Consider the following 27,547-nt stretch of genomic DNA (forward strand, 5'->3'; position numbering starts at 1 on the left):
CACACATACACACATATATATGCCAATAAGTCGTGAAATATTTAAATTCACTTAACAAGAAGATTATCCCAGAGAGAAAATCGATAACTTACTGCTTACAATCAATTTCTTACTGCTTACAAGGGCAAGCTGAATACACATCTTCCTTTTGCTTACTGTAAAATAAAATCAAGTTGGCCTCTGTACCCAAGATACAAAGAGTGATACGTGTTCCAGATCTGATAACAGTCATGTGCTATATACATCATGTAAGGGTGGAAAAGACCAATAAAATCGCTGCTTTCTTTTTCTCAAGATATTCTTATACTTTCAATGTAAGACAAATAAATGCTAACATCATAAAAAAGTTAGAACTTTAATTGCTTTGTAGGTCCCTTCTATGTCAGATAGGCCTGCACCATATTGCCATAAAGAATGAGCCCCCTTACAAGAGCTTCAGGTTTAATATATACAACATAGGCGTAATGCACACCAAAGGTTTGGGAGGGCGAAACCTCTCACCGATCATCCAGCACTATACTTGACCACTGTACCAAATGAATAGAGCATCTTATAGGTCCTCACACTCCGGTGTACAAAGATAGAAAATAAATGTACAATAAAAAGATGGGATAAATAAGAAGTGGCTTTTTTGTCTTGAACTCTTCTCCAACTAATAATGAGGCCGCGCTGTAAGCCGCCCAGAACACTCCGAACAGCTGCAAAACAAAAAGCACTGTCATTGGTATCAAAATGAGCAATTTAACACTGAGGAAATTTACTAAGGCTGGCATTTTATACGTCAGTAAAGTGCGCAAGTGCAAGATGCACCAAATTTAATAAAAGGTGAAGGCCTTTTAGGAATTTGTGCATCTATGGCAGCCTATGTACCAAACACAAAAAAAAAAGCAGTTTCTGGTTAATTTATAATTACCGTATTTTTTGCCGTATAAGACGCACTTTTTCTTCCCCAAAACTGGGGGGGGGGGGGGGGGGAAGTTGGTGTGTCTTATACGGCAAATACACACCTATCGGGTCAGTCCCGGCGGCCATCAACAGCCGGGACCTGCGGCTAATACAGGACATCACCGATCGCGGTGATGCCCTGTATTAACCCTTCAGACGCAGCGATCAAAAGTGACCGCAGCGTCTGAAGCGAAAGGGACACTAACCCGGCTGCTCAGTCGGGCTGTTCGGGACCGCCGTGGTGAAATCACGGTGTCCCGAACAGCTCATAGGACACCGGGAGGGACCTTACCTGCCTCCTCGGTGTCTGCTCCGTGCCGGGATCCCCTGCATGGCCAGCGCCCTCCTTCGACGTCCTCACGTTGTCGCGCACGCCGTCCCGTCATCCAATAGGAGCGGCGTGCGTAGCGACGTGAGGACGGCAACGGAGAGCGTGGATCCAGGGGAAGAAGATGTCCGGAGTGTCGGGGACACCACGGGGATGCGGCGACAGCGATAGAGCGACATCCAGGGCAGCGGTGACGGGTCCGGAGCAGCGGGGACACGTGAGTATTACCTCCTACCAGTGGTCTTCAACCTGCGGACTTCCAGATGTTGTAAAAGCTACAACTCCCAGCATGCCCGGACAGCCAACGGCTGTCCGGGCATGCTGGGAGTTGTAGTTTTGCAACATCTGGAGGTTCGCAGGTTGAAGAGCACTATTGGGTTCAGAATTTTGTTTTTCTAGATTTTGCACCTATAGGGCGAAAAATACGGTAATGTGACAAGCCTCTGGAATCCATGCCCCTCCTGCTAAGAGGCCTGCCTTGTAAGACTTTTCATGGGGTCGGCTGTCAGTTTTAAATGAAGAAACTTAGATAGAAATATTTTGTGTGCCAAGACTTTCACCGAAAACAAAGGGCTAAAAGTAGTTGAGCTCTGTGCCTTCCCAGATTCAAAAAAAAAAGACTATAAAGCTTTCTAGTAGGGTCTGTTAAAATATTTAAGAAAATAAATAAAAATTTGCTACATAATTCTCAATTGTACCAGTTTCTCAGTTGTAAACACCTTACCTTGATTATCGTAGACACAATTTCAAAGGATCCAACAACTATAAGTGCAGGGACAATAACAATTAACGGCAGTAAGGAGTATCCTATAACACCAAGCACCTGTCCATAAGAAACCTAAAGAGACAAAAAAAAAAAAATGGTAACCATAATACACGCGGTGCAGTTAGCTATGCTCTTTACTATGGATCTTAAAGCTTGCATGTACTTGTTTCAGAGTAATAGTTACCTTTGCATCAATCTCAAATAAATGGAAATATAACTAGACACGGGTTAGGATTTAATATATGTATAGGAAATGAGAGAGTGTTATTAAAGGGGTATTCCAGGAAAAAAAAAAAATTTTTTATATATCAACTGGCTCCAGAAAGTTAAACAGATTTGTAAATTACTTCTATAAAAAAATCTTAATCCTTTCAGTACTTATGAGCTTCTGAAGTTAAGGTTGTTCTTTTCTGTCTAAATCCTCTCTGTTGACACCTGTCTCGGGAAACAAGAAGCAAATCCCCATAGCAAACCTCTTCTAAACTGGGCGTTTCCTGAGACAGGTGACATCAGAGAGGACTTAGACAGAAAAGTACAACCTTAACTTCAGAAGCTCATAAGTACTGAAAGGATTAAGATTTTTTTATAGAAGTAATTTACAAATCTGTTTAACTTTCTGGAGCCAGTTGATATATATAAAAACGTTTTTTCCTGGAATACCCCTTTAACCCCTTTCCGACCTATGACATACCTGTACGTCATGGGTGGCAAGGTGTTCCCGACCCATGACATACAGGTACGTCATGGATATTACTGCCGCTACTCGCGGCATCCCGCAGCGCCCGGTAAGATGGTGGCTATCACTGATAGCCAGCCATCTTACCGTGCGACCATGGGGGGTTTCGTCCCCCACCCCCCCCCAGCGATCGCTGCTATCAGCTGGTCAAATCTGACTAGCTGATAGCAGCGTTTCGCTATCAGAATACTTAGCAGCGCGGTGTGCGAGTCCCGATCACGGGGATCGGGACACACACCGCTCTGCTAAGTGTCCCTGTCCCGTCCCCCGGCGTCACTTACCCGTCCGAGCGGTGTCCCGAGCGGTCCCGGCGCTCCCGGCGTCCTCCGTGCGGTCCCGGCTGCGCTGCGTCCCGGAGGTGAGTTTCCGGCAGCAGTGCGGCATCTTCATTGGCAGCAGTGAGATCGCCGTAAAGCGATCTCACTGCTGCCTCTGAGAGTTTCAAAACTGCAACTCCCAGCATGCCCAGACAGCCTTTGGCTTTCTGGGCATGCTGGGAGTTGTAGTTTTGCAACATCTGGAGGTCCACAGTTTGGAGACCACTGTATAATGGTCTCCAATCTGTGCTCTTCCAGATGTTGCAAAACTACAAATCTCAGCATGCTCAGTCTGTCCAGGCATGCTGGGAGTTGTAGTTCTCTAACATCTGGAAGAGCACAGATTGGAGACCATTATACAGTGGTCTCCAAACTGTGGACCTCCAGATGTTGCAAAACTACAACTCCCAGCATGCCCAGACTGCCCAGGCATGCTGGAAGTTGTAGTTCAGCAACATCTGATCCTTCAGATATTGCCGAACTACAACTTCCAGCATGCCTTGGCAGTCTGGGCATGCTGGGAGTTGTAGTTTTGCAACATCTGGAGGCACACTAGTTGGGAAACATTGTCCGTTTCCTACTTCAGTGCCTCCAGCTGTTGCAATTGTTGCAAAACTATAACTCCCAGCATGCACTGACAGACCATGCATGCTGGGAGTTGTAGTTTTGCAACAGCTGGAGGCACACTGGTTTGGAAACACTAAGTTTGGTTGCAAAACACTTGAAAGTTTATTACTTAACTTAGTGTTTCCAAACCTGTGTTCCTCCAGCTGTTGCAAAACTACAACTCCCAGCATGCACGGACAGCCAAAGGGCATGCTCGGAGTTTGCAACAGCTGGATGTTTGCCCCCTCCCCCCAATGTGAATGTACAGGGTACACTCACATGGGCGGAGGTTTACAGTGAGTGCTGCAAGTTTGAGATGGCGCAAATTTTGCGCTGCAGCTCAAACTTCCAGCGGCAAACTTGCTGTGAACCTCTGCCCATGTGACTGTACCCTAAAAACACTACACTACACTGACACTAACCTAAAATAAAAAGTAAAAAACACTACATATACACATACCCTTACACAGCCCCCCTCCCCCCAAAAAATGAAAAACGTCTGGTACGCTACTGTTTCCAAAACGGAGCCTCCAGCTGTTGCAAAATAATAACTCCCAGTATTGCCGGACAGCCATTGACTGTCCAGGCATGCTGGGAGTTTTGCAACAGCTGGAGGCACCCTGTTTGGGAATCACTGGCGTAGAATACCCCTATGTCCACCCCTATGCAAATCCCTAATTCAGGCCTCAAATGCGCATGGCGCTCTCTCACTTTGGAGCCCTGTCGTATTTCAGGGCAACAGTTTTGGGACACATATGGGGTATCGCCGTACTCGGGAGAAATTGCCTTACAAATTTTGGGGGGCTTTTTCTTCTTTAACCCCTTATGAAAAGGTGAAGTTGGGGTCTACACCAGTATGTTAGTGTAAAAAAATAAATTTTTTACACTGACATGCTGGTGTTGCCCTATACTTTTCATTTTCACAAGAGGTAAAAGGGAAAAAAGACCCTGTAAATTTGTAACGCAATTTCTCCTGAGTACGGAGATACCCCATATGTGGGTGCAAAGTGCTCTGAGGGCGCACAACAAGGCCCAGAAGGGAGAGTGCACCATGTACATTTGAGGCGATTTGCACAGGGGTGGCTGATTGTTACAGCAGTTCTGACAAACGCAAAACAATAAATATCCATATGTGACCCCATTTTGGAAACTACACCCCTCACGGAATGTAATAAGGGGTGCAGTGAGCATTTACACCCCACTGGTGTATGACAGATTTTTGGAACAGTGGTCTGTGAAAATGAAAAATAAAATTTTTGATTTGCACAGTCCACCGTTTCAAATATCTGTCAAACGCCAGTGGGGTGTAAATGCTCACTGCACCCCTTATTACATTCCATGAGGGGTATCGTTTCCAAAATGGGGTCACATGTGGGGGGGTCCACTGTTCTGGCACCATAGGGGCTTCCTAAATGGGACATGCCCCCCAAAAACCCTTTCAGAAAAACTCACTCTCCAAAATCCCATTGTCGCTCCTTCCCTTCTGAGCCCTCTATTGCGCCCACCGAACATTTTACATACGCATATGAGGTGTTTCCTTACTCGAGAGAAATTGCGTTACAAATTTTAGGGTGATTTCTCTCCTTTTACCCCTTGTAAAAATTAAAAAATTGGGTCTACAAGAAAATGCGAGTGTAAAAAATGAAGATTTAGAATTTTCTCCTTCACTTTGCTGCTATTCCTGTGAAACACCTAAAGGGTTAAAACACTTACTGAATGTCATTTTGAATACTTTGGGGGGTGCAGTTTTTATAATGGGGTCATTTATGGGGTATTTCTAATATGAAGATCCTTAAAATCCACTTCCAACCTGAACTGGGCCCTGAAAAATTAAGATTTTGAAAATCTTGAGAAAAATTGGAAAATTGCTGCGGAACTTTGAAGCCCTCTGATGTCCTCCAAAAGTAAAAACTTGTCAATTTTTTAATGCAAACACAAAGTAGACATATTGTATATGTGAATCAATATGTAATTTATTTGGAATATCCATTTTCCTTTCAAGCAGAGACTTTCAAAGTTAGAAAAATGCTAAATTTTCAAAATTTTCATGAAATTTTTAGATTTTTTACCAAGAAAGGATACAAATATCAGTGAAATGTTACCGATAAAATAAAGTAGAATATGTCACGAAAAAACAATCTCGGAATCAGAATGATAAGTAAAAGCATTCCAAAGTTATTAATGTTTAAAGTGACAGTGGTCAGATTTTCAAAAAATGCCCAGGTCATGAAGGTGAAAATGGGCTGGGTCATGAAGGGGTTAAGCATGATTTCCGCAGTGCAGGGCCTACATGTATACGCGACATCACGTGAAAAGAATACTCTACTAGATCATAGATAACATAGTCAGAAAAAAAAGTCACATCCATTTTGATATATTTTACCACAGATTTTTGAGGTATTCAGCAAATTTGTAATATTCTGTATGTGGTACATTTTAATAAAGCACATTGGTTAATACAATTCAGCTTGTAAATATATTCCTGAAATGACATGCTCATCCGTTTGGATGAAAGAAAGGGAAGGTTAAAGGGGTACGCCACTTGGAACAAACTGTTCTGAACGCTGGAGCCGGGAGCTCGTGACGTGACGTCACGTTCCGCCCCCTGAGGACATCATGCCCGCCCCCTCAATGCAAGTCTATGGGAGGGGGCATGACGATGTCACGCCCCCTCCCATAGACTTGCTATAAGGGAGCGGGGCTATGACATCACAAGCTCCCAGGGCCGACTCCAGCGTTCGGATCAGTTTGTTCCAAGCGTTGAGCAGCGGAGTACCCCTTTAAGCTAAATTAGGTCACAAGCAACTTATATGCATTAGCTTAGGAGCAAAAAAAAAAATGGACTTACTTCACCACCAAGAACTCTTGCCAGTAGAAAGATGGTCAGTGATCCAAATATCCAAATTGTAATGATCCAAGACACAACCTTTTAACAAAAAAATACACATGTATCTAAAAAGTCTAAAAAGGTTTTATACAGTTGAAACAAAAATATCTTTACATCTACAATGGAACTTAAAAGTTTGTAAACCCTTCTGAATTTTCCAAATTTCTGCATACATTTTACCTAAAACTACATCAGATTTTCACAACCTTAAAAGTACATAGATAACAAAATTTAATTTAAGTGTACCTCTCATGAAACAAACTTTTTATACATTAAAGATAAAGCACTACTGAACAACTTTTTAATTGCTTTAATTAAAACATTTTTCCTCCTTTCATGTTTTTTTTTACTTTAAAAACCATCTCCACTAGGGGGTCTCCCTAGCAAGCATTTCGGACTTCGTGGTGGAGATTAATTAAAGTTGTCAATGTCCCGCATCAATATAGACCAAACTACAGAGGGTTAGGCTGGTCTATTGTGCACCTAAATTATCAAAAGGTGCACTGCTCTTGATAAATTCTGTGCACAGACTTTGGGATCTATGCTTTAGGCTATATTTAAACCTGCTCCAACATGGTCTGACATTTCAGTGTACTTTCAGCCGATGCGAATTGACGCTTTTCTGTCTACAATAGACTAGAATGCATCATATTCTAAAATCCTCTAAAGCAAAAGTCGCACGTATTTAGACTGCAACTTTCTGTACGACAAATTTAGTCTAAATCCTTTGAAAAATATCCCCCAGTGAGGGAGTCTGAAATCAGCTCAGTGCAGTTCCCTGCCTGTCAGACAGACAGACAGACAGGCAGGCAGGTGGGAGGGAGGGAGCACTGAGCTGTACACAAGCAGGGAGCGAACAAAGAGGATACATTCCCTCTTCTATTTTCATGTTCCTCTCCCCTCTGTCCACTTTCCACATGGCTAATTATATATGCACTGCTTATCTCCTCTCTCCACCACTTGCTGTTGCTATGACAACCTCCCCTGTTCTTTCCCTACAAGTGAGCTACTGAAGAGCATAGACAAAAGGTATTTTTAGGGGGTTTTACTGTGCAACACACAGCAGTTTGTTGTTGCAAAACTACAAATCCCAGCATGCCCAGACAACAAACTGCTGTGTGGGCATTCTGGGAGTTGAAGTTTTGCAAGATCTAGGCGGCCACAGTTTAAAGACCACTGCACAGTGATCTCCAAACTGTAGCCCACAAGCTGTTGTAAAACTACAAATCCCAGCATGCCCACACAGCAAACAGCGGTCTGGGCATGCTGGGATTTGTAGTTTTGCAACATCTGGAGGGCCACAGTTTGGAGATCACTGTACAGTGGTCTCTAAACTGTGGCCCTCCAGATGTTGCAAAACTGCAAATCCCAGCATGCCTAAACAGCAAACAGCTGTCTCGGCATGCTGGGAGTTGTAGTTGCGTACCTCCAGCTGTTGCATAACTACATCTCCCAGCATGCCCTTCGGCGATCAGTACATGCTGGGAGTTGTAGTTTTGCAGCAGCTGGAGGCACACTGGTTGGAAAATACTGAGTTAGTTAACAGAACCAAACTGAAGGTTTTCCAACCAGTGTGCCAGCTGTTGCAAAAGTACAACTTCCAGCATGCACAGTCTGTCAGTACATGCTGGGAGTTGTAGTTTTGAAACAGCTGGAGGTTTGCCCCCCCCCCCCCCCCCCATGTGAATGTACAGGTTACATTTACATGGGCGAGTTTACAGTAAGTTTCCTGCTTCAAGTTTGAGCTGTGGCAAATTTTTCACCGCAGCGCAAACTCCTAGCGGGAAAATCACCAGTGCGAATGTACCCTAAAAACACTACACTAACACATATTAAAGGGTAAAACACTACATATACACCCCTTACACTGTCCCCCCCAATAAAAATGAAAAAAGTATCGTACGGCAGTGTTTCCAAAACAGAGCCTCCAGCTGTTGCAAAACAACTCCCAGCATTTCCGGACAGCCACTGATTGTGCAGGCATGCTGGGAGTTTAGCAACAGCTGGAGGCACCATGTTTGGGAATCACTGGCATAGAATAGCCCTATGTCCACCCCTATGCAATCCCTAATTTAGTCCTCAAATGCGCATGGCGCTCTCTCACTTCGGAGCCCTGACGTATTTCAAGGAAACAGTTTAGGGCCACATATAGGGTATTTCCATACTCGGGAGAAATTGCACTACAAATTTTGGGGGGGCTGTTTCTCCTTTTACCTCTTATGAAAAGGAAAGGTTAGGGTCTACACCAGCCTGTTAGTGTAGAAATATAATTTTTTTTACACTAACATGCTGGTGTTGCCCCATACTTTTTATTTTCACAAGCGGTAAAAGGAAAAAAAAAGACCCCCAAAATTTGTAACGCAATTTCTCCTGTGTATGGAAATACCCCATATGTGGGCGTTAAATGCTCTGCGGACGCACAACAAGGCTCAGGAGTGAGAGCGCACTATGTACATTTAAGGCCTAAGGTGATTTTCACAGGGGTGGCTGATTTTACAGCGGTTCTGACATAAATGCTTAAAAATAAATGCCCACATGTGACCCCATTTTGGAACGTAACAAGGGGTATAGTGAGCCTTAACACCCCACAGGTGTTTGACAAATTTTCGTTAAAGTTGGATGGGAAAATGAAAAAAAAAAAATGTTTTCACAAAAATGCTGGTGTTACCCTAAATTTTTCATTTTCACAAGGGAAAATAGGAAAAAAGCACCCCAAAATTTGTTACCCCATTTCTCCTGAGTAAGAACATACCCCATATGTGGATGTAAAGTGCTCGGCGGGCGAACTACAATGCTCAGAAGAGAGGGAGCGCCATTGGGCTTTTTAAGAGAAAATGTGTCCAGAATTGAAGGCCACATGTGTTTACAAAGCCCCCATAGTGCCAGAACAATGGACCCCATGTGACCCCATTTTGGAAACTACACCCCTCACGTAATGTAATAAGGGGTACAGTGCGCATTTACGCCCCCACAGGTGCCTGACAGATTTTTGGAACAGTGGTCCGTGAAAATGAAAAATTTTATTTTTTCATTTGCACAGCCCACTGTTCCAAAGATCTGTCAAACGCCAGTGCGGTGTAAATACTCACTGCACCCCTTATTAAATTCTGGGAGGGGTGTAGTTTCCAAAATGGGGTCATATGTCGGGGGGTCCACTGTTCAGGCACCACGGGGGGCTTTGTAAACTCACATGGCCCCTGACTTCCATTCCAAACAAATTCTCTTTCCAAAAGCTTAATGGCGCTCCTTCTCTTCTGAGCAATGTAGTGCGACAGCATAGCACTTGACGTCCACACATGGGGTATTTCCATACTCAGAAGAAATGGGGTTACAAATTTTGGGGGTAATTTCATTTTCATCCAACTTTAACAAAAATCATCAAACACCTGTGAGGTTTTAAGGCTCCCTGTACCCCTTGTTACGTTCCTTGAGGGGTGTAGTTTCCAAAATAGTATGCCATGTGTTTTTTGTTGTTGTTTTTTTTTTTTGCTGTTCTGGCACTATAGGGCTTCCTAAATGCGACATGCCGCCCCAAAAACCATTTCAGCAAAATTTGCTTTCCAAAAGCCAAATGTGACTCCTTCTCTTCTGAGCATTGTAGTTCGCCCGCAGAGCATTTTACGTCCTAACATGGGGTATTTCCATACTCAGAAGAGATGGGGTTACAAATTTGGGGGGGGGGGGCATTTTCTCTCATTACCCTTTGTAAAAGTGGTTAATTGGGGGGGAAAAAAACTACACTTCAGTGGAAATTGTTTTTCTTTTTCATTCACACATCCGACTTTAAACGAAAAGTCATTAAACACCTGTGGGTTGTTAAGGCTCACTCGACCCCTTGTTACGTGCCTTGAGTGGTGTAGTTTCCAAAATGGTATGCCATGTGTTTTTTTTCTGCTGTTCTGGCACCATAGGGGCTTCCTAAATGTGACATGCCCCCCAAAAACCATTTCAGAAAAACTCACTCTCCAAAATCCCATTGTCGCTCCTTCCCTTCTGAACCCTCTACTACGCCCGCCAAACACTTGACAAACACATGAGGTATTTCCTTACTCGAGAAAAATTGGGTTACAAATTTTGAGAGGATTTTTCTCATTTTACCCCTTGTAAAAATTTAAAAACTGGGTCTACAAGAACATGTGAATGTAAAAAATTTAAGATTTTGAATTTTCTCCTTCACTTTGCTGCTATTCCTGTGAAACACCTAAAGAGTTAACACACTTACTGAATGTCATTTTGAATACTTTGAGGGGTGCAGATTTTATAATGGGGTCATTTATGGGGTACTTCTAATAAGAAATCCACTTCAAACCTGAACTGGTCCATGAAAAATTACGATTTAGAAAATTTTGTGAAAAATTGCTGCTGAACTTTGAAGCCCTCTGATGTCTTCCGAAAGTAAAAACATGTCAACTTTATGATACAAAAATAAAGTAGACATATTTTATTTGCGAACCAAAATATAATTTATTTGGAATGTCTATTTTCCTTACAAGCAGAGAGCTTCAAAGTTAGAAAAATTCAAAATTTTCTATTTCTTCATCAAATTTTACAATTTTTCCCCAAGAAAATATCGAATAAATTTTACCACTAACAAAGTAGAATATGTCACGAAAAAATAATCTCGGAATCAGAATGAAAAGTAAAAGCATCCCACAGTTATTAATGCTTAAACGCAACTGTCATGAAATTTTAGTGTAATAACCTGCACACAGCCTTTGTACTGTGTGCAGGTGTTGTGTACAGCAATTATTTTACCTCATATTTGCAGGCTTTCGTGAAGCTAAAAAGTGCTTTTAATCAAAGCCACTGATGGTCGGATAGGCGTGGTGCGAGGTACGCGATGCCCCGCTGCCGCCACGCCCACCCACACGCCCACTTTGTATCTCAGTGCTGGGACCGCTGTGTGATTGACACACAGGTCCCAGCGCATGCGCCATTCAACTAATGTAACATGCGCGCTGCTGCGTGTCATCCAGCAAGCGCTCGCTCCCACGCTCTCTGAACCTAACCCTTCGCAGGCGCACTGAGGAGGAAGACGGTGACAGGAGAGAGCTTGCTGGATGACATGCAGCAGCGTGCACGTTACATTAGTTGAATGGCGCATGCGCTGGGACCTGTGTGTCAATCACACAGCGGTCCCAGCACTGAGATACAAAGTGGGCGTGTGGGTGGGCGTGGCGGCAGCGGGGCATCGCGTACCTCGCACCACACCTATCCGACCATCAGTGGCTTTGATTAAAAGCACTTTTTAGCGTCACGAAAGCCTGCAAATATGAGGTAAAATAATTGCTGTACACAACACCTGCACACAGTACAAAGGCTGTGTGCAGGTTATTACACTAAAATTTCATGACAGTGGTCAGATGTGCAGAAAACGCTCTGGTCCAAAATGGGCCTGGTCCTTAAGGGGTTAAAAGAGCAGCAATAACTGCATCTAGACTTTTACAGAAATTGTTGATAAGTCTTGTACAAGCTGCTTGGGGGAATTTTAGCCCACTCCTCCATACAAGGGTTCACAAACCTTCAAGTGGGACTGTAACAGTACAGCAAGTAACTCCAAGGGGGAAGCCCTAATGCTTCCAAGACAATAGGTAATGTAATGTAAAATATCCACTTTTAAGCACTGTATTACTGTTAACCCCTTAAACATTAGTGCACACATTTTTTCCAGTGGTTAAGAGGACTCTATGGGTCCTCCTGTGCCACTCTGGAATAGGAGCTCAGCCATCTACTGAAAGCCCAACTCCGTCTCTAGCAGCCATGATCCAAGGAACCTCTGATCCTGGGGATTTAACCCTTTGACTGCAGTGGTCAAGAGCAACTACAGCATTAACTAAAAGGGATGACCTCTTCATTGGGTCACTGGGCTTTTCAGTGACCTGATGAGGGACCTAGAAAGGTCTCCAAGGCTGTCTGTATACAAAGCCTGCTGGAAGAATGACAATTAAAGTGTCAGCTCTAACATTCTGTTGGTTGTAACAAGAAAAAGAATGCAAGTTTTTTTTTTTTTTTTTTGTCAGACACATCCTTACCAGCTTATCTTGGCTTATGGTCACGGTCCAAGTGCATGAAGCACACTCATAAGCTAAGAGCGTTTCATATGTGAGGGTTAACCACTAAGGCCGAAAATCAGCGATCACGCCAATGACCGGTATTAAACTTTTAGACTCCAGCTGTAAAAGTTGCAAAATACACGTGCCAGTCATTCAGGATGGCTGATCGGGGTCTCTGTAAAGTGATTGCGGGGTCCCAATCAGATGTTATGACAACCCGATGGAGCTCTGCTTCGGCAGGCTGGAAAAGCAGAGCACCGATATCGCTGATCAATGCTCTGTTTGCAATTGAAAAATTGCTAATTATTAGCAATTGAGTGACATGATTTTGTTTGCACCAAATTTATGGTAAAATGAAAGGTGTCACTACAAAGTACAAGCCCTCATATGGCACCGTGGATGAAAAAATGTAAGTTACGTCTCTTAAAAGGAGAGGAGGAAAAATGCAAAAAATGAAAATTTGTCCTTAATGGCAAAATGGATCTCCTTATGAAGGGGTTAGAGATCCTTTGGTTAAAGCCATAAGTACTTCTCACTTGCTGAAATGACTACATATATTCGTTGCTGAGCACCTCTTACTGTTCTCTAGGAATGAAGTAATAATGCTGTATTCTACCAACATCAGTGGGTTCAGCCAACATTAACCTAATGTTTACAGTCCGCTAAACTTTACAAAGTTATTTATCAGGCAATCATAGCATAATCTGTGTAACATTGCATATGAAGCTAAAATACTTACCCTAAATTGTCCATACAGGGAGATCATTGAAAAGAACAGAACAACTGCAAGTGGCCCCCAGAAATCAGGGTTGTCTCTTACTACTTGTCTGTTGAACCCAAGGGATGGCATTGGCATAAGAACGCAGCGGATTTTATAGTAAATGTCTTTAAGGTCTATGTCCAGCTCCTCCCTGCAAAACAGTAAATTAATACCATAAAGAGACATCAAATACAGCCAAAGGGGACGTTCACACGTGCAGATTTTGCTACCAATAGGTAGTAAAATCCTCTGCAGAAAATCTGCAGCAAAATACGTATCTGTGAACATAACTGAATGGTAAATTTATTGGGGAAATTGGGAGAAATAACTGGTGGCCGAGATCAATGTTTTTATATTGAAAAAAATTAGACCTCACAGAAAAAAATAAAAAGTTTTTCATCTGCCTTTGGTTGGCATCTGTCTTTCGCATTCATATTATGTAATATAAGAATATTATGTTATTGTCTAAAATCTGTAGTGCATGGCCACTTCAAATCTGCCACATCATTAATCCATTGTTTAGAACACAGCCAGTAAACCCTCAGCTATTGCCACTTGTCTTTTAATGCACTGTATTGTATTGGTTATTACAGTAACAATAAGTCTATATACTGCAGAACCTAGGCAAACACTTACAAGAGAGGTTTATTGTCTTCAGGGTCATTTTCTTCAACTTCTAGTAACCATCCATACCCTCTTTGTCGAAGAAATGTTGTGGCCGTCGATTCCTTCGAAAAATCTCCACCAAGGTTTAACTTTACATCGGGAGCAGCAATGGAGCCACTAAGGTCTATGAACAGAAGACAATTAAAACATTGCAGGGGTTATTTGGTCATGAAGAGTAACAATGCATAATCAGCCAACTAACTTCTCAGTATGCTTAATGCATAATTCTTTTAACAAGTAGCAGGAAAGACTTAAAAGGGGTTTTCCAGAGAAATACTACTCGTGGCTGGGAGTTACATAACCGCATGCACAACTTTGATTTAAGTCAATGGGAGTTATGCAAATTGTGTAACTCTCCCACTTTGACTACTTTCGGCTTCCTGTCCACCCCCCAGCACACACAGATAGACCAGAGAGGGACAGAAAGCTGAATTTAGGAGATGGAAATACTAGGGATGTCCCGATACTAGTATCGGTATCGGGTCCGATACCCGGCATTTGCATGGTATCGGGGACTCGTTTAATATCCCCCATACCAAGGCCGATACCTGCTACAGTGTGGTTGTCAAATGCCCCGCTCCGCTGCCCCGTCCTGCTGTCCGCATCCCCGTTCTGCCGTCCGCATTATGGCGTCCTATGTAGGATCATGTGACACACATGTCACTCCACCTCCTCCACTGCGCCCAGCGTAACGCTACGGAGGAAGCAGAGTGACATATGTGTCTCATGATCCTCCATAGGACGCCATGATCCTGACGGGAGAACGGGGCAGCGGAGCGGCAATCGCCGGTGAGCAACTATCGTGGGGGTGCTGTCTAGAAGGGGTGCACTGTTTACAAGGGGGGCCTGCTGTTTACAAGGGGGCACTGTCTACAAGGGGGGGGCTGCTACTAATGTCTGCAACTATCTATACTACCTACAAGGGGCTACTACCTACTATTGAAGGCAATCTTACAGCAGAGTCACCTGCACTAACTTGAATTTATAGGTAGGCAGTGCAGGTGACCCGGTTTCTACCGCTGCTCACCATGTGAACATCAGCGTAATCACTCCGGAGACATCGGTCTCGATGCCAATGCAAATTCCCTGTCCTGTCTAATGGAGAAGAGAGAAATCTTGGCTCATACTACAGCAGCCGCCTCCATTGTACACAGGGAACCCACATATCAGCACGGTAAACAGCACCAGAAACCGCGTCACCTTGGTGTCAGATTCCCTTTAAAATAAAAATACTCGTACTTGGTATCGGCGAGGACTAGAATAAAAGTATCGGTACTCGTACTCGGTCTTAAAAAAAAAATGGTATCGGGACATCCATAGGAAATACCTCTTTATTCTGATCAATCATCTTCGGGATATGTTTGATAAATGTTCAAAAACTATATCCACCCCTATGTGCTCAGCTGCCTGGCTACAACAGCCTGACATAAGTGCCCGCAGAACAGTTCATTCACAGGTGCTGAAATAATACCAATAACCCTAGGGCTCCATGTACCAACAATTGTGTACACAGCTTATAACCACTAAGTCCTGAGTTATAACACTGGGAAACAAATACAACTTGAAGGTTTGTTTCTTCTTATAGTTTCATGAAGTACTGGTTTGTTTAGCAGAAAGAATGTACATTCTCCATTTCCAGCATAGCACAGATATAAATCAATCACACCTATCACAGCATGACTATGACTATCACCAGTTTTACTTAACCCCTACCTAACCATTGTTTTCCTTATTTCCATTATATGTATATTCGAAATATACATTGGTTAAAAAAGGTGTATATTTTTGGCTGAAAGAATACAGGGACAAGACAAAATACAGAAAGTGTGGACATACAAGCAGGGCTCTATGCAGTGAGGCTCTGCGACATGCTCCCGGCTCACACAGCAGGCTCACTGACAAGCCAGAAGCCAGCACAGGGCCCTACTTGTCCGGTCCTCACTTGCTGTATTAGCTGCAGGGACAGCATTTTTTACCCCAAAAAAAAAAAAAATGTTTTAACCAATGTATATTGCAAATAAACATATAATGGTATTATATACATTATTTCAAATGTTTTGCGAACCACAGGTACACTAAATGTGTCCAAAATTGAGTAAAAATTAAGAACCACATACTCACCTGTCTTGATTCCCCTGCCGCCACCGATGCCCAGTCCCACTGCTTAACAACTTCACAATGAAGTGCCTGCTCAGCCAATCAGTGGCTTAGGTAGTTCTCCACTGCAGCCACAGATTGGCTGGGTGGGCATTTCCTTGTGTTGAGACCAGGAAGTGCTGTGCACCAGGACTTTGCTCCATCTGGACAGCTGTGGTTGGGGACTGGGCAGGTAAGTACGCCTTTATTTCTTTTTAGCCCTTCCTGTGCACATTTCCATACAAAAGTAAGTCTCTGCAGTACCCTTTCAATGAACAACTAGGGGGGAGATTTATCAAGGGATTTAGAGCTCTTTTTTGCTTACAAAAGTCGCACAAAATGTCGCATCTGCGCCTAAGCAAATTTTTGTGCGACTTTTGGCAAAGTCTACAAGTAAGCAAAAATCTACAATAGAGCTTACCAAAGCAAATTTCAGTTTTCACTTTGCAGTGGTCAGGGATTTAGTGCGACAGTCGCACAAAAGTCGCAACCTCCTCCAAAACAGCGTAAATGTAAGCCATCCCAGACCTGGATTACAAAACTGGCTTTGGAGAGTGAGATTTCATACCTCCTGCCGGGAGCAGAGACCATGGCTCCTGCGGGAAATATGAAATCACGTCCCCCCACTCTCCTCCTGTGTGTCACGTCCCCCCCCCACCTGCCGCCTATGAGCCCCCGCTACACATTCCCCATCCGCCGGCTAGCCGTTACAGGACTACAACTCACAGTAGCCCTAACTCCATGCTGGGAGTTCTAGTTGCAACAGCTGTTAGTTGCGGGAGGATGGCAGGGGAGCAGAGCTGGCCGGATGCAAGGAGTATGAAACTACACTGTAATTTTATATTCCTTGCATCCGGCCAGCTCCGCTCCCCGAATGTCCTCACTGACATGGCATGCTGGGAGTTGTAGTCCTGTAACGGCTAGCCGGTGGGCGATCTAGAGCGGAGGCTGCTGCGAGTGGTGGTGAGGCAAACATAGGCGGCGGTGAGGGGGACGTTACACACACGGGAGCAGAGCGGCCAGGGGGGGGGGGGGGGGGATTGTCAATAAGCAGGGGTGGGGTCGGCAATAAGCAAGGTGGGGGTGGTGGGCTCTCCAGCCACCCGCCCGCAACTACCAGCCGTTGCAACTACAACTCCCAGCATGTCCTCACTGTTGGGGCATTCTGGGAGTTGTAGTCTTGCAAGAGCTAGCGGGCAGGTGGCCAGGGAGCGGCTAGTGCCTCCAGCTGTTGCTAAACTACAACTTCCATAATGGGAGTTGTAGTTTAGAAATGGGGTGCTTCCATGATGGGAGTTGTAGCTTATGAATGGGGTGCCTCCCTCTGTTGCTAAACTACAACTTCCATGATGGGAGTTGTAGTTTAGAAAACAGTGAGACTCCAGCTGTTGCTAAGCTACAACTTATATCTTTCCTAGACAACCAAAGGCTGTCTGGAAATGATGGGGTCGTAGTTTAGCAACAGCTGGAGGCTCCTTATTAGGAAACACTGGTTTATGGGCGTTTTCTTTAAGGGAGGGCACTATAAATGTACTAGCCTATTCTTCATGTTTTTTCTTATTATTTCAGATCCGTGTATGCATAGGACTCCTTCGGATTCGGTGGACTACCTCGTTGACCAGCGTTTTTTTTATTTAATAAAATGGCTAATAAAGGATTGTGGGGGAAGTGTTTTTTAGAATAAAAGTTTTTAAAAAGTGTTGTGGATTTTTTTGTTTAAATTTACTTTACGGGCTGTCTTATAGACAGAATCCATTACTAAGCCAGGGCTTAATGCTAGCCACAAAAACAGTTAGCACTAACCCCCAATTATTACCCCGGTCCCCACTGTCACAGGGGTGCCAGGAAGAGTCAGTACCAACAGGCCTGGAGCATCAAAAATGGCACTCCTGGGCCTAGGCGATAACAGGCTAGGGAGGGCCAGTAACAATGGTCCTCGCCCACCCTGGTAACATCAGGCTGTTGCTGTTTAGTTGGTATCTGGCTGAGAATGAAAATAGGGGGAGCCCTATGCATTTATTTATTTTTTGTTTATTATTTTGGGGGTTATTCATATTTTCATTCTCAGCCAGATACCAAGCAGCAACAGCCTGACGTTACCAGGGTGGGTGAGGACCATTGTTACTGGCCCTCCCCACCCTAAATAACACCAGCCTGTTACTGCTTAGGACCAGGAACCCCATTTTTTTACCCTCCGGGCCTGTTGGTACCGGCTCTTCCTGGCACCCCTGTGGAAGTGGGTACCGGGGTAATAATTGGGAGTAAGCGCTAGCTGTTTTTGTGCCTAGCGCTAGTCCTGGTTTAGTAATGGATTCTGTCTATTAGACGGCTTCCACTACTAAGCCTGTAAAGTAAATTTAAACAAAAAAAAACACTTTTTAAAAACTTTTATTCCAAAAAACACTCCCCCACAAGCCCTCGTTAACCATTTTATTAATATTTAAAAAAAAATACACTGGGCATCGACATAGTCCACCGAATCTGAAGAAGTCCTCTGAAATAATAAGAAAAAAAAAAAAACACACAGAAAATTGGTTAGTACAATCATAGTGCCCTCCCTCAGGGAAAAAGACCATAAACCAGCTTTTCCTAACAGGGAGCCTCCAGCTGTTGCTAAGCTACAACCCCATTCTTTCCAGACATCCTTTGGCTGTCTGGGAAAGATATAAGTTGTAATTTATCAACATCTGGAGTCTCGCTGTTTCTAAACTACAACTCCCGTGATGAAAAAATGAGCTCCCACACATCCCCATATACGGAAAAATAAAGTTAGAGGGGTCAGAAGAGGACAATTATAAACATGCTAATTTTCATATAAATAGGTTTAATTTTTTTTGAAAAAAGCAAAACAAAATCAAACCTATATAAGGTCCCTTTCACACTGCCACAAACATCAGTCAGCCACTTTTTTTTTGTGCCTTAACGGACGTTATTTATGACCGGGCTCAACAGGAAACAATGGGTCCCAACAGATGCCATTCACTTTTATAGGGTGTCAGGTGATGAAGTTTTCTGACAGGAGTAGCGGGAGAAAAAAAACATTGCATGATGTATTTTTCCTCCCGCTATTCTCCCCAGGTTCCCCGACGGACGTTACACTGCCGTGTCACAACGGTAGTGTGAAAGAAGCCCAAGTTGAATATCATTTCAATTGGATGGACCTACAAAATACATACATGGGTAGAAACGGAAGGTCCTAAAAGTTACAAAATGGCATTTTTTTCCCCCCCAATTTTGTCCCACAAATATTTTTTTATTTAGTTTCACCATAGATCTTGTGGTGAAATGATTAATGTCATTACAAAGTAAAATTGGTGGGGCAAAAAACAAGACTTTATATGTAAGGTGGAAAATTGAAAGCGTTATTTTAAGAAGGTGAGGAGAAAAAAAACTAAAGTGCAAAAAAAAATAAGTACATTTTTTTTTTTTTAAATATTTCGCAAATTTTTTTCACAAATGTAATTTTAGAGCAGAAAATTCACAGAGGAGAAGAGGTGGTGTTACAAAGTGCTGTTCTGAAGTCATTTCATGGTTTTTGCTTATGTGTGCTAAATAAATGGTATTCAAAAGTGATTTATCGTTTATTGCTAATGTAAGCCACATTTATCAACCCCATGTGATAGTGTAATAAATGTCACACATAAGCAAAACCAAAAGCAAGAAAAAAATGCCTACAGAACTCGCTTACCAAAGCAACGATGATACATGTCCCCGTAGATTTTTCTGTGTTTTGGCAGCCAAATGTTTATATTTTGTTGAATGGCTGTATGATCTATTTTAAGAGTTAAATTGTAAAAATAATCGGGGAGATTTATCGAAATCTGAGCAGAGAAGAAGTTGACCAGTTGCCCATAGCAACCAATCGGATCGCTTCTTTCATTTTTGAAAAGGACTCTGAAAGATAAAAGAAGCGATCTGATTGGTTGCTATGGGCAACTGGTCAACTTTTCCTATGCATAAGTTTTGGTTAATCTCCCCCAGTGTGTGTATTGTTCAGGGGTACGTATAAGTTAATGTGTAATTTATATGGATTTTTTTGGAGGCTTTTTTGTTCCCTCATTACATAAAATCCTATAAAAATAAAAATAAAACCTACAGATAGTTACAGTCGCATGGATCATTTAATTTGTATGTACAACTTTTTTTTAATACTAAAGCTCTTTTTCTTTGCAGCTATTTGAACCTTTTTATTGTATTGTTTCTTTCTACATTAAGGTAATTTCACATTTTGTACCGATAGATTAACGCCAATCACAGCTCAGCTTTTGTTTCTCAAAATGAGTCAGGATTGGTTTTAGAGATGAGCGAAGTTACAGTGATTTGATTCGTCATGAACTTCTCGGCTCGGCAGTTGCTGACTTTAGCCTGCATAAATGAGTTCAGCTTTCAGGTGCTCCGATGAGCTTGAAAAGCCGAATACAGTCCAAGGAGAGAGTCTCCAGCCCATCGGAGTCTCCTAGGACTGTTTTTACCTTTTCCAGCCCACCGGAGCACCTGAAAGCTGAACTCATTTATGCAGGCTAAAGTCAGCAACTGCCGAGCCGAGAAGTTTGTGACGAATCAAATCACTGTAAGTCCTCTCATCTCTAATTGGTTTCTGTCAGACATTTCTAATTTCAGGCAAATTGATAAATGAAATTGCATAGTCCTGTATGTTAACCCCTTAACGACGCAGGACGTATATTTAAGTCCTGCGCCGGCTCCCGCGATATGAAGCGGGATCGCGCCGCGATCCCGCATCATATCGCGTCGGTCCCGGCGCTAATCAACGGCTGGGACCCGCGGCTAATACCACACATCGCCGATCGCGGCGATGTGTGGTATTAACCCTTTAGAAGCGGCGGTCAAAGCTGACCGCCGCTTCTAAAGTGAAACTGAAAGTGACCCGGCTGCTCAGTCGGGCTGTTCGGGACCGCCGCGGTGAAATCGCGGCGTCCCGAACAGTTGACCGGACACCGGGAGGGCCCTTACCTGCCTCCCAGGTGTCCGATCATCGAATGACTGCTCCGTGCCTGAGATCCAGGCAGGAGCAGTCAAGCGCCGATAACACTGATCACAGGCGTGTTAATACATGCCAGTGATCAGCATAGGAGATCAGTGTGTGCAGTGTTATAGGTCCCTATGGGACCTATAACACTGCAAAAAAAATGTACAAAAAAAAAAGTGTTAATAAAGGTTTAACCCCTTCCCTAATAAAAGTTTGAATCACCCCCCTTTTCCCATAAAAAAAATAAAACAGTGTAAAAAAAAAAAAATAAACATATGTTGTATCGCCGCGTGCGTAAATGTCCGAACTATAAAAATATATCATTAATTAAGTCGTACGGTCAATGGCGTACGCGCAAAAAAATTCCAAAGTCCAAAAAAGCGTATTTTGGTCACTTTTTATACCATTAAAAAATGAATAAAAAGTGATCAAAAAGTCCGATCAAAACAAAAATCATACCGATAAAAACTTCAGATCACGTCGCAAAAAAATGAGCCCTCATACCGCCCCGTACGTGGGAAAATAAAAAAGTTATAGGGGTCAGAAGATGACATTTTTAAACGTATAAATTTTCCTGCATGTAGTTATGATTTTTTCCAGAAGTGCGACAAAATCAAACCTATATAAGTAGGGTATCATTTTAACCATATGGACCTACAGAATAATGATAAGGTGTAATTTTTACCGAAATATGCACTGCGTAGAAACGGAAGCCCCCAAAATTTACAAAATGGCGTTTTTTCTTCGATTTTGTCGCACAATGATTTTTTTTTCCGTTTCGCCGTACATTTTTGGGTAAAATGACTAATGTCACTGCAAAGTAGAATTGGCGACGCAAAAAATAAGCCATCATATGGATTTTTAGGTGGAAAATTGAAAGGGTTATGATTTTTAAAAGGTAAGGAGAAAAAAACGAAAGTGCAAAAACGGAAAAACCCTGAGTCCTTAAGGGGTTAAGGACGCAGGGTTTTTCTGTTTTTTTCACTTACGTTTTTTCCTCTTTACCTTTTAAAAATCATAAGCCTTTAAATTTTGCACCTAAAAATCCATATGATGGCTTATTTTTTGCGCCACCAATTCTACTTTGTAATGACATCAGTCATTTTACAGAAAAATCCACGGCGAAACAAAAACTGAAGAAAAAACACAATTTTGTAACTTTTGGGGGCTTCAGTTTCTACACAGAACATTTTTCGAAAAATCTACCAACTAATCGATTATGAAAATATTCACAAGCTGCAGCCCTACACCACTCATATCAGTCCCTGTCTCCAATGAGGCACATATATCAATATGTTCTAGAGCAGTGGTCCCCAAACTGTGGCCCTCCAGATGTTGCAAAACTACAATTCCCAGCATGCCTGGACAGCCGTTGGCTGTCCAGGCATGCTGGGAGTTGTAGTTTTGCAACATCCGGAGGGCCACAGTTTGGGGACCACTGTTCTAGAGTGTGAATAACCAGAGGAGACAGGGAGAACATACAAACTCATTGCAGATATTGTCCTTGGTGAAATTTAAACATAGGACCCCAGAGCTGCATGCAACAGTGCTACCACTGAGCCACCATGCCCTAACAATGTAACTTACAGTGCAGCCAGATCCCCTAGACTATGTTCACGTCAGAATGTCCATGTGGAACGTTGCATAGAGATTCCACAGCAGCAGAGTCCCATTGTATTCAATGGGATTCTGCTGCGCTGTGCACATGGCAGAATCTCCATGGAAATTTCTATTTCGCTGTCCGGACAGAAACACTGTCCATTCTTTCTGCGGACTCTGCACAGAATGCCTTGCCGTCTATGAGACGACGCATTCCAGAGCAGTCCTAGCGCTGGCATGTTATGCTGGCACCTGCAGTCTGCAGAATGTCCACATGGAGATTTCTTAGCAGTTGACTGGAGGAAATCGTGCATTGTTCTATGTTATGCTGTCTGGCATTTTTGCCTAAATCCGTGACAAAGGCTCCTAACAGAAAACAGGGCCCGACATATTCTGTGACAGGGCTTGTTACATATACGGTGGTGTGTCAGTCTATTGCAGGGGTCTCAAACTCGCGGAACAAAATTTTGCGGCCCGCACCAGGGATCTGGAGTTTGTATCGCCCAACGCCCGGGACATGCAGTTCAGGGCGCGGGCAGGTGATTTTTATTCAGGCATTTAGCCCTGCTTTGGCTACCTAATGTGGGAGATCTGTGCTACGGCTACCTAATGTGGGAGATCTGTGCTACGGCTACCTAATGTGGGGGATCTGTGCTACGGCTACCTAATGTGGGGGATCTGTGCTACGGCTACCTAATGTGGGGGATCTGTGCTACGGCTACCTAATGTGGGGGGATCTGTGCTACGGCTACCTAATGTGGGGGGATCTGTGCTACGGCTACCTAATGTGGGGGGATCTGTGCTACGGCTACCTAATGTGGGGGGATCTGTGCTACGGCTACCTAATGTGGGGGATCTGTGCTACGGCGACCTAATGTGGGGGATCTGTGCTACGGCGACCTAATGTGGGGGATCTGTGCTACGGCGACCTAATGTGGGGGATCTGTGCTACAGCGACCTAATGTGGGGGATCTGTGCTACAGCGACCTAATGTGGGGGATCTGTGCTACAGCTACCTAATGTGGGGGATCTGTGCTACAGCTACCTAATGTGGGGGATCTGTGCTACGGCTACCTAATGTGGGGGATCTGTGCTACGGCTACCTAATGTGGGGGATCTGTGCTACGGCTACCTAATGTGGGGGATCTGTGCTACAACTACCTAATGTGGGGAAACTATGCTACCTAATGTGGGGAAACTGCTACCTTCATAATGTGGGGAAACTGCTGCCTACTTAATGCTTCCCCCCCCAGCAGTATCACCACCATCATCCGTCAGCTCAAGCTATTACCACAGGGGGGTAGGGGAAATGGGGGGGGGGGGGGGGTTTCTGGTGGATGATGGGGGTGCTACAGCTGGTGGGGGTGTTGCTGGTAGATGACGAGGGGCTTTATGTGTGAGAGGCGCATGATGGGGGCATTATATGTGAGGGGCACATGCGGCCCAGCCGCTACCTACAGTGGCCCCCAGATAATTTGAGTTTGAGACCCCTGGTTTATTGTCACACATCAAGTCTATGGACATTGCTCCAAATGTGTCAAGACTAGGACTTCACAAATCCAGGCTCCATAGCGACTAAGAATTTCATGATTGTGCCTACAAGGCATAAGCAGGGTCAGCGGGGAAACGTAGGCAGAAGTAAAAAGTTTTTGTTTTGTTTTTTCTTTTTTTTAATGAATGGAACACACAGGAGAGTAATGAGGGGACAGAAATGTGTGTGACACACGGGAGTGGGGTGTTGGGGGGGGGTTATGATGAGTGGACAGTAATGTCTGTAACACAGTGGGAGTAACGAAGGACAAAAATGTGTGATACACAGGGGAGTAATGAGGGGACAGTGATTACTCATACGGGGAAGGGGTGATTAGGGGACAGTAATGACAGTGACACACAGGGGGGGCGATGAGGGGACAGTAATGAGTGTGTCACACAGGGAAGTACTAAAGGGTGAGTAATGCCTGTGACACACAGAGGAGTAAGGAGGTACTGGAATGCATATGACACAAAGGGGAGTAATGAGGGACAGTAATGTCTGAGACAAAAGGGGGAGTGCTGAGGGAACAGTAGTGAATGTAAAACACGGGAAAGGGGGGGGGGGTGGTTATTGATGACTAGGACACCCAAAGGGGGTGTTAATGAGGTGACACTAATGACATCACGTAATGTGCGCCATCCTTGCTCCTAAGATTGTTTATTTGTAAGTGTTTCTAGACACACACAGCTGATGTAACAGGCTCTGGTATAACCACATTGACTTCTCTCATCAACATGAAACCAAAAGAGATACTTCTCCTGACTTCAATAATAAACACAGTGGTAGGGCTGAAAGCTTCATCTATAAATACAGGGAGTGCCCTAAAGATATAGAAACCAATTGGGGCAGAAACAAAAGACATGGAAGGACCCAGCACCTCCACCTCCATAGAAGATACAGAGGAGTGGGTAATAGCACAGTGGCGCCCCCTGTGGTGATCCCCTATGTGCCTGTGACACTTCCTGTGTACACAGTATCAGTCCCACAGCACATAGCTCTATGGCTATACACCGAGAAGGAAGCAGTACAGGACATATATACACATATCTATGTCACCGCCAGTGTCACCTCAGCCCCGGTAAGGACAGCGCAGTGTTAGGAGAGGACACCACACGGGGCAGTGCCAGGCCTCACCTTCAGCCTCGGTGGATGACACGAAGGTGAAGTCCCCCGTGTTGTTGTTGTGGGGGTGCAGGGCAGGGCCCGGCGGCTGCATCCTTCTGCTGGGGGAGATGTAGGTGACGGTAGTGACGTCTCAGGCCAGCTCCACAGCCTCTACGTGGGGAGGAGGACGCCGTGACGTCACGCACACACAAGACACCGCCTCCTAATGTTACGTCACCGCCTGACAGACAAGCTCCTCAGGTCAGGAAGAGAAGGAAAACAAATGCTGGATGCGCAGGCCGCTCCTCCCTCACAGCCACGCAGCCCGAGACACATCCGGCTGCCTTCCGGACTTTACTTTTCCAGTTAATTTTCCGTGTTGTTAATAAAGTTTTTATTGTTGAAAAAAAAAGAAACAAAACAGGAAGAATACGAGTGTTTTTGTACCGTAATGACTGACTAATAACTACCGGCGGGGATTAAATAAAAACGGTCTTTAAGTAAAGCTGTCTTTGTTGCCCATGGCAACCTGTCACTGCAGCTTTCAGTTTATCGAATGCTGTTCAAAAAAGTTCTGTGATTGGTTGCTGTGGGCAACAGTATTACTTTAAGACAGTTTTTAACTGTGTCTGCTCTTTACAGATCTGGCGTAGTCACTGACCAGCTGCACACTGTGTTGGTATGGCATTATTGCAGCGTCTCCCAACCAGGGTGCCTTCAGCTGTTGCAAAACTAGCATGCCCAGACAACCGTTGGCTGTCCAACAGGTTATTGCGGGTGAAACTCATGAGTTTCCCATTAAGAGCACCATTATAAGTGAAATGGTGTGTCTTTAGCTACAATTTGACAAGTTCCATTTTGTCAAGCTTTTGACCACAGCTACTTCTGTCTTACTAAGATGTGATCCAGGAAACAGTAGACTTCAACACACCCATCAACTCAGCAACTTGGGTCAAAGACGCCTAGTTCCTTTGGATAGGGGATAAGATGTTTAGGGGCGGAGTACCCCTTTAAGTCTGGTACTGCCCACAGCATTAATGAAAATACCACATTCTTTATTCTCTTTTCACTAGCTCATTATTTGGCAAAAAGTCACAGCATATACAGGGGATCAACAAAATAACTAGAACACCCTGATTTTTTTTAATTAAAGTCCAGTTGAACTTTTCCTGACAATCATTAGCCATCATTGGTAACACTCCCTTTTTCTTCAATCATGCAGCTTATTGCTGTTAATAAACTTTATTAATACAAAAATTTAGGGGTTTGATAGGTTATACCTGACGGAGTTCCAAAGGGGATTGATTGTTGGTGCACACCTGCTAGGCGTCTTTGACCCAAGTTGCTGAGTTGATGGGTGTGTTGAAGTCTACTGTTTCCTGGATCACATCTTAGTAAGACAAAAGTAGCTGTGGTCAAAAGCTTGACACAATGGAACTTGTCAAATTGTAACTAAAGACACACCATTTCACTGATAATGGTGCTCTTAAAAGGAAATTCATCAGTTTCACCCGCAATAACTTGTTGGTACAGGTGTGTGGTGCAGGTGACCCTAGTGATAACTATACTTACCTGTCCCCAATTGGTGGCCCCGTTGGCTTTTTATCTTCCTCGTTCAGGCGGCAGACTTGGACTTGGACCTAGGAGCAGATGTCACTGTGCTCCTGAACATCTGCCCACACACCAGGTCTGCTGTCCAAACAAGGAAGATAATGGGACAACAGGACTACATATCAGGACAGGTAAGTATCATTGTCATTAGTATTACTCGCACTACAACACCAGTATCAACAGGTTAGTGCGGGTGAAACTGATGAAAGTTTCAATTTAAACTTTAATTCTACTCTGTAGTAATTTGAGGGGCAGTTGTTTTGTATTCTTTGACTACAATTCAGTCTTTTTACTTTTTATTTATTTATTAATTATTATTATTTTTTCTAACCAGTAGCCATATTACCTGAGCTTTTTGCACAGGATTTTAAGAAATGCTTTACAACAGCTATAGGAAACAACAGACTGGAAGAGACTTTTTGACATCTTTGGGAGAGTTTTTTACATATGCTCCGTGACCTGTGCTAAGGTAATTGTGCAATAGGTCATCACCAATTGTGGGTGGCCTGATC

General features: G+C 43.8%; 1 protein-coding gene across 1 annotated transcript; it reads right to left on the reverse strand.

Moving 5' to 3' along the window:
* YIPF4 (Yip1 domain family member 4) lies at positions 1-25,820 on the reverse strand. Its single transcript, XM_056567395.1, has 6 exons — positions 25,455-25,820; positions 14,035-14,188; positions 13,378-13,549; positions 6,547-6,624; positions 1,998-2,111; positions 1-698 (listed from the first exon to the last, which is right to left on the reverse strand). The coding sequence occupies exons 1-6, from the start codon at positions 25,534-25,536 to the stop codon at positions 561-563; spliced, it is 738 nt and encodes a 245-aa protein (XP_056423370.1). The 5' UTR covers positions 25,537-25,820; the 3' UTR covers positions 1-560.
* Positions 25,821-27,547: the final 1,727 nt, after the last annotated feature.

This window comes from Hyla sarda, chromosome 3 (genome assembly GCF_029499605.1).
Source record: "Hyla sarda isolate aHylSar1 chromosome 3, aHylSar1.hap1, whole genome shotgun sequence".
NCBI lineage: Eukaryota > Metazoa > Chordata > Amphibia > Anura > Hylidae > Hyla > Hyla sarda.

Coding starts and splice junctions, on each gene's coding strand:
- YIPF4 (XM_056567395.1), bottom strand. CDS start 25,536: ATGCAGCCGCCGGGCCCTGCCCTGCACCCCCACAACAACAACACGGGG. Junction 2,112..6,546: donor CAAGAGTTCTTGGTGGTGAA/GTAAGTCCATTT, acceptor TTGTCTCTTTAG/GTTTCTTATGGACAGGTGCT. Junction 699..1,997: donor TTGTGTCTACGATAATCAAG/GTAAGGTGTTTA, acceptor TTTGTTTTGCAG/CTGTTCGGAGTGTTCTGGGC.